This window comes from Erpetoichthys calabaricus, chromosome 8 (assembly GCF_900747795.2).
Source record: "Erpetoichthys calabaricus chromosome 8, fErpCal1.3, whole genome shotgun sequence".
NCBI classification, from domain to species: domain Eukaryota; kingdom Metazoa; phylum Chordata; class Cladistia; order Polypteriformes; family Polypteridae; genus Erpetoichthys; species Erpetoichthys calabaricus.
The window spans coordinates 109,648,610-109,662,286 of record NC_041401.2 but is presented as its reverse complement, the minus strand read 5'-3'; the positions used below and the strand labels follow the sequence as shown (position 1 = coordinate 109,662,286).

General features: G+C 37.2%; 1 protein-coding gene across 2 annotated transcripts in view; it reads right to left on the bottom strand.

The window, feature by feature from the left end:
* Positions 1–13,677, bottom strand: part of usp37 (ubiquitin specific peptidase 37) — a 130,429-nt gene that overhangs the window by 26,579 nt on the left and 90,173 nt on the right. For both annotated transcript variants that reach the window (XM_051930598.1, XM_051930599.1), the window contains 7 exons: positions 13,214–13,342; positions 12,505–12,628; positions 10,530–10,735; positions 10,323–10,440; positions 8,423–8,502; positions 5,152–5,316; positions 1,242–1,298 (listed from right to left, as the gene is read on the bottom strand). In XM_051930598.1, the coding sequence (XP_051786558.1) occupies positions 1,242–1,298; positions 5,152–5,316; positions 8,423–8,502; positions 10,323–10,440; positions 10,530–10,735; positions 12,505–12,628; positions 13,214–13,342 (879 nt within the window). The remainder of the gene's footprint in view (positions 1–1,241; positions 1,299–5,151; positions 5,317–8,422; positions 8,503–10,322; positions 10,441–10,529; positions 10,736–12,504; positions 12,629–13,213; positions 13,343–13,677) is intronic.

The following is a 13,677-nucleotide window of genomic DNA, read 5'->3' as shown; positions in this document are numbered from 1 at the left end:
ACCAAGTGTGTGGTTGTAAACTGAGGCAAAAGTTTGGCAAACTTTTTGGTCATAAACCGATTTGTACGTGTACCGAGACGTTCGTGAACCGAGGTTCCACTGTACTTCAAAATATTTCAATTCCCTGATGGCTCAAAGGACAATTGTTGAAACTTGTAAACTTACAACAGGTAATTTTAAATATCGCAGTAGTACAACATCTTTGGTTTAACACTTAAGAGCAAGAAATGCACGATATCGTGGTTACAAACTGTTAGACTAAAAAAATTTGTGACAGACTACAATCTATGGATGTACAACCTGACTTATGTCCATGAATTAAACAAAATATAAAGCATTAACTACCAATATTTATTGCACAATGGATTTTATTAGACTGTAGACGTCTAAAAATAACTTAAGATACAGGGCTGAGAGATATCACTCACTTTGGTCTGACAATTCTTACACATTACCTTTACATAGTGCAATAGTGTCAAATATCAAGGATTTATATGAAAGGCACAAATCTTCACAGTTTGAGCAGCCAAGTTAAACAGCAGTCATATTCACTGGGGACTACTAGACACTGTTGTTTAACCAAGGTAGTTCAATAATAATTAATCAAAATTACACTCACTGGCCACTTTATTAGGTACACCTGTTCCATTGCTTGTTAACACAAAAATGTCTGATCAGCCAATCACATGGCAGCAACTCAATACATTTAGGCATGTAGACATGGTCACAACAACCTGCTGATATTCAAACCAAGCATCAGAATGAGGAAAAAATGTGTTTTAAGTGACTTTGAATGTGGCATGGTTGTTGATGCAAGATGGACTGGTCAGAATATTTCAGACACTGTTGATCTACTGAGATTTTCATGCACAACTATCTCCAGGGTTTACAGAGACAAATATGAAAAAGAGCAATTAGTCAGGTCATTGGGGAAACACCCTACTCTTTTCAAAAGATGCCCAAACATCTTTTATGGCCACAGCCAGTCTGGACCTCTGATTTATGTCTCATCCAAAGGATATTATCAATGTTTACAGCACAGTGACCCTGTCATTGCACTGGGGCATTGGGATCAATTAAAATAAGACATTAATATTTATATAATATTTAGGCAATAAAACTGAAGTTTTTGCAATATATAAAATTCTTAGAATGTACCGCATAGGACAACGTATTTGAACAATGTAAACAAAACTAATTATATAATTAAATACATATAATTACTAGTGATAAGTACTTACCGAATTTGGTTAAATGCATTAGAATTCAGGGCTTGTGACGTTTTCAGTGTTCGATACCTAGAAAAAAGGAGAAATTACACAGAAGAAATTGATTGCTATTGCTGCATATGTTTGTAGTGCAGTTTTTATTTGTTATATGAAATCTGAAAAATGTAGTACAATCATTAGTCTTCAACTAATGAAAAATTATCATGGTTATGGGATATATCATTGTATTTGCATACTTCTGCTGGCTCAGTTTCGTAGGTTATTAATGGGTAGTTCTATTATGATTCTTCTATTTATAGGGACCATTTTAATCAACTGTAGTAATTCCAAAATATACAGTGCATCACTTTTTCCACGTTTTGTTATGTTACAGCCTTATTCCAAAATGGATTAAATTATTTTTTTTCCTCAGAATTCTACACACAACACCCCATAATGACAACACGAAAAAAGTTTACTTGAGATTTTTGCAAATTTATTAAAAATAAAAAAACTGAGAAAGCACATGTACATAAGTATTCACAGCCTTTGCCATGAAGCTCAAAATTGAGCCCCGGTGCATCCTGTTTCCCCTGATCATCCTTGAGATGTTTCTACAGCTTAAATTCAGTTGATTGGACATGATTTGGAAAGGCACACACCTGTCTATATAAGGTCCCACAGTTGACAGTTCATGTCAGCCAAGCATGAAGTCAAAGGAATTGTCTGTAGACCTCCAAGACAGGATTGTCTCAAGGCACATATCTGGGGAAGGTTACAGAAAAATTTCTGCTGCTTTGAAGGTCCCAATGAGCACAGTGGCCTCCATCTTCCGTAAGTGGAAGAAGTTCGAAACCACCAGGATTCTTCCTAGAGCTGGCTGGCCATCTAAACTGAGCGATCGGGGGAGAAGGGCCTTAGTCAGGGAGGTGACCAAGAACCCGATGGTCACTCTGTCAGTGCTCCAGAAGTCCTCTGTGGAGAGAGGAGAACCTTCCAGAAGGACAACCATCTGTGCAGCAATCCACCAATCAGGCCTGTATGGCAAAGTGGCCAGACGGAAGCCACTCCTTAGTAAAAGGCACATGGCAGCCCGCCTGGAGTTTGCCAAAAGGTACCTGAAGGACTCTCAGACCATGAGAAAGAAAATTCTCTGGTCTGATGAGACAAAGATTGAACTCTTTGGTGTGAATGCCAGGCGTCACGTTTGGAGAAAACCAGGCACCGCTCATCACCAGGCCAATACCATCCCTACAGTGAAGCATGGTGGTGGCAGCATCATGCTGTGGGGATGTTTTTCAGCAGCAGGGACTGGGAGACTAGTCAGGATAAAGGGAAAGATGACTGCATCAATGTACAGACACATCCTGGATGAAAACCCGCTCCAGAGTGCTCCTGACCTCAGACTGGGACGACAGTTCATCTTTCAGCAGGACAACGACACTAAGCACACAGCCAAGATATCAAAGGAGTGGCTTCAGGACAACTCTGTGAATGTCCTTGTGTGGCCCAGCCACAGCCCAGACTTGAATCCGATTGAACATCTCTGGAGAGATCTTAAAATGGCTGTGCACCGACGCTTCCCATCCAACCTGATGGAGCTTGAGAGGTGCTGCAAAGAGGAATGGGTGAAACTGGCCAAGGATAGGTGTGCCAAGCTTATGGCATCATATTCAACAAGATTTGAGGCTGTAATTGCTGCAAAAGGTCCATCGACAAAGTATTGAGCAAAGGCTGTGAATACTTATGTACATGTGATTTCTCAGTTTTTTTATTTTTAATAAATTTGCAAAAACCTCAAGTAAACTTTTTTCACATTGTCATTATGGGGTGTTGTGTGTAGAATTCTGAGGAAAAAAATGAATTTAATCCATTTTGGAATAAGGCTGTAACATAACAAAAGGTGGAAAAAGTGATACGCTGTGAATACTTTCCGGATCCACCGTATGTTTTGTGCAAAATAATAAATTAAGAACTATATGCATATATTGCACATAATTTTGAACTTCCTTAGATTTAGATCCAAGCGTCACTCAGGTTGTAAAAACAGTTCTAAAAGCGTTAGTCCCGAGTGTCACCTGGGCAACTGTATAAATGTGTCTCATGTAAGCGTTACACATGAGGATTACTCTGGCTATAAAAGTTCCAACAGCATTAGTGCTGAGCAATGCTCAGGAAATAATATAGGCATGTCTTGTGTAAGCGACAGGCCTGAGTGCTACCCCAGCAACGGTGCAGACATGTCTTCGCCCAGCCTCATAATAGTGTCTCGTAAGAAACATTTCTCAGCAACCCAGGTTTTGCATCCTCTTCATAGCAACATGAGCAGTGATTACAAAGTGAATCTCTCTTCATGCAGTGGAAGTGAAACAGACAGTGAAATCGAAAGCAATTCTGATGAATGTGAAAGTGACATTCGTGTCAATCACACATGTTCAGCGTATGCTGTTCAAAAGAAAATCCGCAAGGAACCACGCTACTATTGTTATGACTGTGACAATGGATTGTGTATTTCACTGTGCTTCAAGATATACCACACAAATTAAACATTTTAACAGTATATACAGTATTATCATTTTTATTGTTCATTTTATTATTTGTATCATTATTATACCTTCTACACTTCTGACTTTGTAGTTTTAGTGTTGTGCCCGTTTTACAGTAGAAAGAGGAGATTTAACAAATATGTCATTTTTCAAGCCAAAACATGCAATGCTTTTTATATGTTTTCCTGAGAAAAATGCTAAGAAGGTTAAGAAACAGAATCTTGGAAAAAGTGTACTGTATAAACTATACAGTAAAAAATGTAACAAGACGGACAATAAAAAAGTAGGTATTTAAAAAGCTATTCTCAATTCATCTGGTTCCCCATTGAACAAAAACAAGCAGGCTTAACTAGAATATTGACTTTCATAACTTTTGTGAACATGAAGAAAAATTATATAAGAAGAATCCAAAGAAAATGTACATCTATATTGAGAAAATACTGCCTCATTAGAGGCTATCAAACCAAGCTCTACATGTCAGAAGGACAAGTAACAAAGGAGGTTTCCCAATGTATGATAAAACTATGGTAACAACGACACACAAAAATTTTCCCCGGGATATACCGCAAACATTTTATCTAAATGTGTTTCAACCTTGTTAAGTACTGCAAAATCAAGATAACCAGGACAATAGTAAAGCTATCTGACAGACTGATTAAAGACCAAAAAGATCTTAGGTTTAGAATAAAGCAAAAGTTTACTTTATGTTTATCCTTTAGTATTTTTCATTTAAATATATTTTCACAATCTTGTTAAGTATTTATTTGTCCTAATAACTATTATTGTTAAACATATGAATTGAAAAAATAAATGACATGTGATTTACAGCATCATTCAACAACATCCCTTTAGAGAAAACAGAAGTTTTTATAATAAATTTAGTACATTGAATCTGGTATAATTGCAAATATTTGCACAGGCGAGGTTGGTATATGGACAATGGGCATACCAAATCAATTAAAAATCATGCTGTATATATGACAGATGTAAAAGGCATAGTTAAACAAACATTAAATCTAACAGCAAAAAAAATGTAAAAAAAAGGTAAATGACAACAATAAAAAGGTTGCAATGCCTAAATACAGATCTAAGCTTAACCACCATTTTTGTCAGCTGTAGCAGCTTAGAAAAAGTGTAACTATTGCATATTTTTTAAATGAAATAACACTGTCCAATGAAAAAATAAAAATAAAAAAACTGCACCTATGTAGAATACAGAAACTTCATAAGCATTTCTTCTGTGAAATTTAAATGTTTCCAAATAGATCCTGCAATCATAATGTAAGTACAGGGTAAAAATAAATTCTGTATTTTGCAGCTCAAATCAGAAAGCAGAAGGATGCATTTTGAGCCAACAGTGAAAGTGTAATATGTCAGGTTCCCAAACAAAGACTTACACTGCATTTTGTGCACTCCATCCAATACCAAGAGGAGGTCTAGTAGATTCTGTACAGTGCGAGAGTAAGGTCAGGTACTTAGGAATAAGGACTTGTTGACCTAACTTGCTATTAAGCGAAAGGTGCGCATTGTAACTATATCGCTTTAAATGAAGAATGAGAATTCTGGAAAAAAGAGAAAGGGAAAAATATTGGCTAAATGTAAAAACCACCATATCAATTAACTTTATAACTCTTAGCTGTAACATTTACCACATAACTTCAAATTAAAACCAATAAAAAGATAATGCAGAATATACATTATTACTTATAAAAATATAATGCCCAACATTACTTAAGTTAAAAATACAACTTATTTTGCATTAAGTCTGCATCATCAATTTTAATTTCATATAAATCTGATGTTTAAAACAAGATCCTCACATAAATGAGACTACTACTGAGAAAAAGATAGTGACAAATACAAACTCCATAGACAAAGAAGCAAATGTTAAAACTCCATCTTCATTCTCAGCCGTACATTGAGCTTTGTTAAAAACTATGTCTGACGGCAAATGTACAAAAAATTGTTCACTTTCTGTATTCACTCAAGTATAAATCTCTGAATGTAATAAAAACTAAGAAAGGTTAATTTAATTTGATAACGAAGTGAAAAGGTATTTGTTTCCTGTCTGATTTTATGCAATAATACCAACTGCATTTTTAGTTATTTTTTTCTACATTCTTTTATTTTTTTCCTTATATTTTCCTATGTTGTCTTTATCAGTTATATTACTACTGTGAAAAAGGCGCTATATAGGCGCCCAACCCGACACAGACTGGACACGGAGGCACACGTAAAATAAACAAAAACATTTATTTTTTCTTCGCCTGTGGGAGCACGTCTTCCCCGTGTCCCACAGGCAGTACACAGTCCCAAGCACAAACACCAAATAAAAGGCAAAATAAAGCACTCTTTTTCTTCCTCCACCATTCCTCACAGGCAACCTCGTCCTCCTCCCGATTCTGGCTCCCGGAGTGGTGGCTGCTGGCCCCTTTTATAGTGCTCCAGGTTCTTGATTGCAGAGTTCTGTCTACACTTCCAGGTCTGATGAATACACTGCCCATACGGGCTCAGGAGTCCCAGCTGCAGCACCCCCTGGTGGTGCCGGCGGGACCCAACAGGGCTGCCCCCAACTCCAATTCCCATGGAGCCCTGCGGGAAACCGAGGCACCGCTCCAACCTGGGGGGCAGCCATCTAGCGTCCAGGGGGAGTTATTGCACCGTCCATGGCTGCTCCCCCTGAATATAGAGTGCAGGGGCGTCCCGGCCTGGCATAGACCCCAGCCGCCTGCCACACTACATTAACAGAAAAAACTGAAAGAAAAAAATCCTTCAAGTTTGGTTCTTCTTTAACTTTTTTTGTAATAAAACATGCAAACTTCAAATATCAAAAGGTTATTGCTTCCTTAACCCAACTGATAAGATATTCAGGGTCAACTTTTTGAACTCTCTGCTTAATAATATTTGAGTTGTATGTCAACCCAAGCCAATATCAAGCCAACTAATTTTGGGCCTTACTATAAGCTAAAAGCTAGCTCAGATTGCTTTACAAGATGTCATAGAGAAAGTTGCAAGAAAAAAAAAACGAGATTAGCTAAGACTATGGACTAATGGATAAGCAACAAAGAAGAAGTAAATAAATCTATACAATCTTATCAAACATAGATATCTAATTAGTTAAAGGGTCGCATTCTTGTATACAATATCATAATGCAAGACTTTAAAGACGAGTCCAGTGATAAGGTCAGTTGGCCATGAGTAAAAAAACAAACATATCAGGACATCATATTTATTAAACAAAAAAAAAAACAACATCTGGTCCTTACCAGGTTCTAAAATTATTTAAATCTATCCTCAGGTATAAAACAACACAAAACAGATTCCACTGTTGCATTATTTATTTAACAAAAATAAAAACAAAATGAAGAAGCCATGTGTGAAAAACTAAGGACACCCCATGATTCAATAGCTTGCAGAACAACCTTTAGCAGCAATAACTTGAAATAATCATTTTCTGTATGACTTTATCAGTCTCTCACATTGTTGTGGGGGGAATTTTGGCCCACTCTTCTTTACAATGTTGCTTCAGTTCATTGAGGTTTGCGGACATTTGTTTATGCACAGCTCTCATAAAGTCCTGTCAGAGCATTTCAATCAGGTTGAGGTCTGAACTTTGACTGGGCTATTGCAACACCTTGATTCTTTTCCTTTTCAGCCATTGTGTTGTAGATTTGCTGGTGTGCTTGGGATCAATGTCCTGTTGCATAACCCGATTTCAGCCAAGCTGTAGTTGTCATGCTAACTGCGGCTTGTACACTCTGAGATATAGCTGTTGTTTTTTTTGCTATTTCTCTGAGCACTGCACAGTCTGACCTTGGGGTGACTGGGACGCTCACTCCTGGGAAGATTGTCAACTGCCTTAAATGTTTTCTACTTGTTAATTTTTCTCACTGTAGAATAATGGACTTCAAATAGTTTGGAAATTGCCTTTCAAACCTTCCCAGATTAATGGGCAGCAACAATTGTTTCACCAAGATAATTGCGGATGTCTTTCCTCCTCTGCATTTTTATAACACACAACTGAATACTCCAGACCAGCAAACTGCCAATAAATCTGCTTTTCTAGAGGTGGTCACACTTGCACTTCATTAATAGATCATCAGCATTTGATTAGCAGCACCTGGCTGCTACTTACCCCTTTTAATTTGTAAAGGGGTTCTTGATTATTCACACGCTGCTTCTGCATTTTGGCTTAGTTTTTGTTAAATAAATAATGACACAGTGTAATATGCCATCTCGAGTTGTATTTACCTAACTAAGACCTGCTGAGGACCAGATGCTTTTTTTTTTTTTATTATGTCCTGATACGCAAAACCGAAGAACTGTAAGAAGGTGTACCTTTTTTCATACGACTGTAAATAGCATATAACAATACAACAGAAGTATGGAGTTCAACAGATTGTAAAGTCAGTATGCTATGTTAATATATTTGTGAACAAGTACAGTATTGAAAATTGTTAGTTTTGGACCTTGAAGACCTAGGCAGTTTAACAGTTGGAAGATAGAGGCCAGGGTGTTACATAATCTTTACAACTTTATATTTCAGACCAACTGAAAAACTAGTTACAGTCTGAAATCATGAATTTCACATAGTCTTAAGAAGTGACCTTGTTCTGACCAGCAAAACAACTCAAATATTTTACCATAAAACTCAAGAGAATTATATACCTGGGAAGTTTGCTGAACTTATGAGAAACAGATGCAGATTTTCCACTGCATTTTTCACATGAATACTCAATCTCCTCCATCTAAAGACAAAAAATAGTAAAAAAAGATGACTCTTGGTGTTGTGAGGGTAGTTTATAAAGTGGATTATAGATCCTAATATCCATACCATCTTTCAGATACTGAGGCTCACTAGTGACATGACATTTATTTATTCTTATTAGCCTATGAGTGGTACAAACAAGTGAGATACAGTAATCCCTCCTCGATCGCGGAGGTTGCATTCCAGAACACCCCGCGAAAGGTGAAAATCCGCGAAGTAGAAACCATATGTTTATATGGTTATTTTTATATTGTCATGCTTGGGTCACAGATTTGCACAGAAACACAGGAGGTTGTAGAGAGACAGGAACTTTATTCAAACACTGCAAACAAACATTTGTCTCTTTTTCAAAAGTTTAAACTGTGCTCCATGACAAGACAGATGACAGTTCCGTCTCACAATTAAAAGAATGCAAACATATCTTCCTCTTCAAAGGAGTGCGCATCAGGAGCAGAGAATGTCACAGAGAGAGAGAAAAGAGCAAACAAAAATCAATAGGGCTCTTTGGCTTTTAAGTATGCGAGTTGCAAGGAAGGCAGCAGCTCACACCCCCTCCGTCAGGAGCAGAGAGTGTCAGAGAGAGAGACAAAGAAAAACAATCAAAAATCAATACGTGCCCTTCGAGCTTTTAAGTATGCGAAGCACCGTGGGGGAAGCATGTCACTTCACAAAGCTGCTGCACAGAAGGGAGCAACGTGAAAGTAATCTTTCAGCATTTTTAGACGAGCGTCCGTATCATCTAGGTGTGCGAACAGCCCCCCTGCTCACACACCCTCCATCAGGAGCAGAGAATGTCAGAGCAAGAGAGAGAGAGAGGGAGGAAAGCAAACAATCAAAAATCAATACGTGCTGTTTGATCTTTTAAGTATGCGAAGCACCATGCAGGAAGCATATCGCTTGACAAAGCAGCCACATTTAAGCCCAGCAAAGAAGACAGCAATGTGACGGTAATCTTTCAGTGTTTTTTTGAGGAGCGGCCGTATCCTCTAGGGGTGCGAACAGGCCCCCGTGCTCACAATATATTTGAGGAGTTTTATTTAATAGGTAATACGTGCTCTGGTTGGGTAGCTTCTCAGCCATCTGCCAATAGCGTCCCTTGTATGAAATCAACTGGGCAAACCAACTGAGGAAGCATGAACCAGAAATTAAAAGACCCATTGTCCGCAGAAATCTGTGAACCAGCAAAAAATATATATATATCAATATATATAGCATATTTAAATATGCTTACATATAAAATCCGCGATAGAGTGAATCCGCGAAAGTCGATATAGCGAGGGATTACTGTACTATTGTTCCCAGTATGACTCACAATCTACCGGTGATGACAGATTTCCTGCTGTCCCACTAACCGAGTTGTTTTAAATATTTGAAACAATGGCAAAACTATATAATCTCCATCTTTCTTTTGTGACCCAGTTGTGGAGTTCACAATTAATCCTACATGCCACATGACTGCTAGGTGTTACTATAAATTACCCAAAGCTGTTATTGAGTAAAAACTTGTATCAGCTTTGTCCACCTTGTTGTCCAATATTAACATGTATCATGTGCAACAAAGTGCAAGTAAACAAGCACCAAATTGAATGTGGCAGCACAGGATTATTATTTTAACACTAATTTAATAAGAAAGTATTCTTAACAACAAGCACCAAGTACAGTAAAGGAAACTCATTACTTCTAATGATAATCGGCCCACTCACTGCATGACAGACGCACTTTTGCATTTATTAGTGAACCATCCCCCAACACCCTCCCCTTAGCCTATGACAAATGCCACACAAATAAATGGATACACACCCTAAAAAAAAGGTCAAGGGAATCCTGAATGGATCTCAGTGGAAGAGTTTGTTTTCGACGAGGCAGATCAATTGACAAATCATTAAATTGTTCCCTCTTTGTAACAGTTTCTCCACAGCTAAAATTAGAAGAAGAAAAAAGGTTACAAAAGAAGTTTCTAAAGACCAACAAAAAAGATCTCTAACAGTTATCAGAAGCATTTCTTACACTTTGCAGGTAATGTTGTGCTGGACCTCAAATTCCACATTGGCAACAACAGGGCAAGTATAAATTCGTGATGCAGCCACTTCTTCTCCTGGTCGACCCATTTGTACTTCTTCCAAAGGCTGGAAATCACTTTTACAGCTTTTATTGACTTTTTCAACATCTTCCTTGAGCTGATCTAAGCACTGACTTAGGAATTCATGAGCATCCTACAAAATATTTTAAAAATTACTTGGAGTTTTAAGATTAAGGTAAGAATTAAAACATATAGGTACTGACTACTCTAGCCTCTCTACTTCTTAAGTGGTATGTATGTTTTTAAATAATCTAGAACTGTGATAGCAACCAAGGGTAGTCAGCACATACAGTATACCGTGGTACCTTGGTATAAGTCTGCTTTGGAATAAGTCCAACTTGGTATAAGTTCTGTTTGGACGCGAAAAATTTTGCTTGGTATACAACCTTTGTTTGGAATACAACTCGCATGCTAGAACACTGCGTGCTACCCTTGTTTACCTCTCTCGAGACAAAGCCAAGACTGCCTGTGGTATTGCGGGTCCGCGGCTCCAAAAAAAAGGGCCAGGTTTTAAATCCGTATAGCCGTGTCATTCTCCGTGGGCGTGATTGCATGACCGTGGAGAGTTAATGAGGCAGTTGGAGCGAGTCGCACCTGCACGTGTGGGTGCGATCATTCTGAATTGCTTCATTGGCTTCCTGCGGCATGTGATTAAGGCGCTGCGCCCACGGAGGCAAGGGTGGATGTATATATACGGTTTGGCACCAGGAACGGGGGAGATAGATGGATCGAGGAAAAGAGTAAGATAAAGGAGGTTAAAAGACGGGAAAGAGCAGTCTTAGCAGGCACTCGACTCTTCTCAGCAAGGTAAAGTGAAGTTAAATTTTCATTTATTTCATCTAATTGCTTTTATATTTATGTATTTTAGTATTAAGCAGTGTTTAAATAATTTTATTCAACCCCATCAATGTATAATATGCCAATAACAATAGGATTTTTTTTCATGGGAACTGATTAATCATTTTCCCTTTATTTCTCATGGGAAAAATTCACTTGGTATAAGTCCTGTTTGGTATAAATCCAAGGATCTGGAACGGATTAAGGACGTATACCGAGGTACCACTGTATTTGACTTCGTCCTGCACCTGCCAGTTGCTTGCCAGGGGAAAAAAAAAAAAACACACGGTATTGACAGTTTTGAGGAGTGAGGACATCAGCCCATCACCCCCAAATTTCTTGCTTAAATAAGTCCCCTAAAGCTAAAGTCAGATGGCCAGATAACAAAAAATATTTATCCAAGTAGGCATAACACATTCTGTCATCAATTGTTGTTATGTAATTATTCAATAGTCTTCTTCACCCAGTGCCAGTTAAATTATATTGGTAAACCAAATCTTGCATGCCACAGGGTCTTTTAAACTTAGTAAGTTAATATTTAGTATTGTCTTACTAAGACAATATTTACTTGCTACACTCCAATAATCAAAAAAATCTAGGAAGGTAACTTTTGCTTTACACACCTTTAAGAAAAAAAAGGAAAACAAAAAGTGGTTAGACTGAAAGTCAATCCATTTCCATTCACTTTTTGGTTGCAGTTTCCTAAGTCTATCTTGACTGTGCAGGGCAGGAATCAACCCAGACAGGGCCCCAGATACTCACAGGACGACTGTACAAACACCCACATTCATTTTCTTCCAAAAATCAATCTGCCTGCACTCCAAAAAAAAATGACAAAGCCAGTAAAAAAAAAAAAACAAAAAAAAAAACAATCTATTTGGGAGTAAATATCGATTTTCATAGCTTTTACTGAAGCAAAAATACAAAAACATCCATCACAAAGCATAAAAATTAAAATAGCACTGGGACATTTCTGTAAAAGACAATAATAGGCTCCTCTCATGACAAAAAGACTAAAGGCAGAGTTTTCAAATGCATGATGGCATTTCAGCAAACTATACTTACATTTTGCATGTAGCCAGAAAATCTCTCAGCTGTAGTGGAAATTGCACTTTTTACTTTCTTTAAGAGCTCCTTCTTAACGTCTGGGCTACATAAATCTTTTTTGGCAAGGAGGTGAGAAAAACGCCTGCCAAAATGAACATTTATTAAATAAGCAGTTCATCAGGTACTCAAATCAAGAATTCACAAAAAGTTCAAGATGTAAGCTATTTGCTTTCCTGTTCTATCAAATTTAGAAGGTAGTGTTTCCCAGGGCACATTTTTGATCTGTGTTATTTTAATTTATTAGGATGCAATTTTATTATTAAGTCTGCCTGCCAACTTCAGATAAAAGGCGTAGGCAAGGTAGAGGTGCATAAAGTACTAGTTTGTAAAAGTGACTTAGAAAGAAGTACATGAGTTCAGTTGTTCATTTTATCAAACTATTTTGATGACCATATACATAAGCATAAACCTAAAAAATTATGTATAATAAATACAGTATCTTAGCAAGATACAGTAAATGTAGTTTTTGAAGTTAGTTACAACTTTAGCAGTAAACATTAAAATGATGAGTTCAACACACTACGTAAATATCTTACATGTGGTACAAAGTTAAGTAGCTTTAAAAGTTTACAAATAAAACCATAACTTTCACACACAAGAAGGCAAATGTCAGACCTCCTCTCCTGCGAAGCTTAAAGAAATATCAATAACATCAGCACATTAGTACCTGAGTAGTGAATTTGGTGGAACCCTTTTCCATGGAATCCCTTTTAGTAAGTCATTTGAAAATGACTGGAGACAAAAAAGGGATTGTAGAATTGCATTCATGTAGCATGTATTCCCCAAATTAGAAAACCTATATGCAAAGAAAAAATGCTTGAACACTTAAATGCTGCATTTTACATAATTAATCATGACACACATATTGGATACACACAAGAATGAGGTTAAGCGATGCATCTTGCTCATGATTTTCAATATGTGCGAAATTTTCTCAGCAGTATTGAATTTTTGGTTTCTTTTTAATGTTTGGCACGGTTCAGTTTAGATCTCAATATTTTCCCTACATACATCACTATTATATTGTACAAGAACAAAGGATTTACTTTCTCCTTATACTGAATGAAGTACTCAAACCTACTAATTTAAAACAACTTATATTATCCTTAAATATCTAGAAACAAACTTACA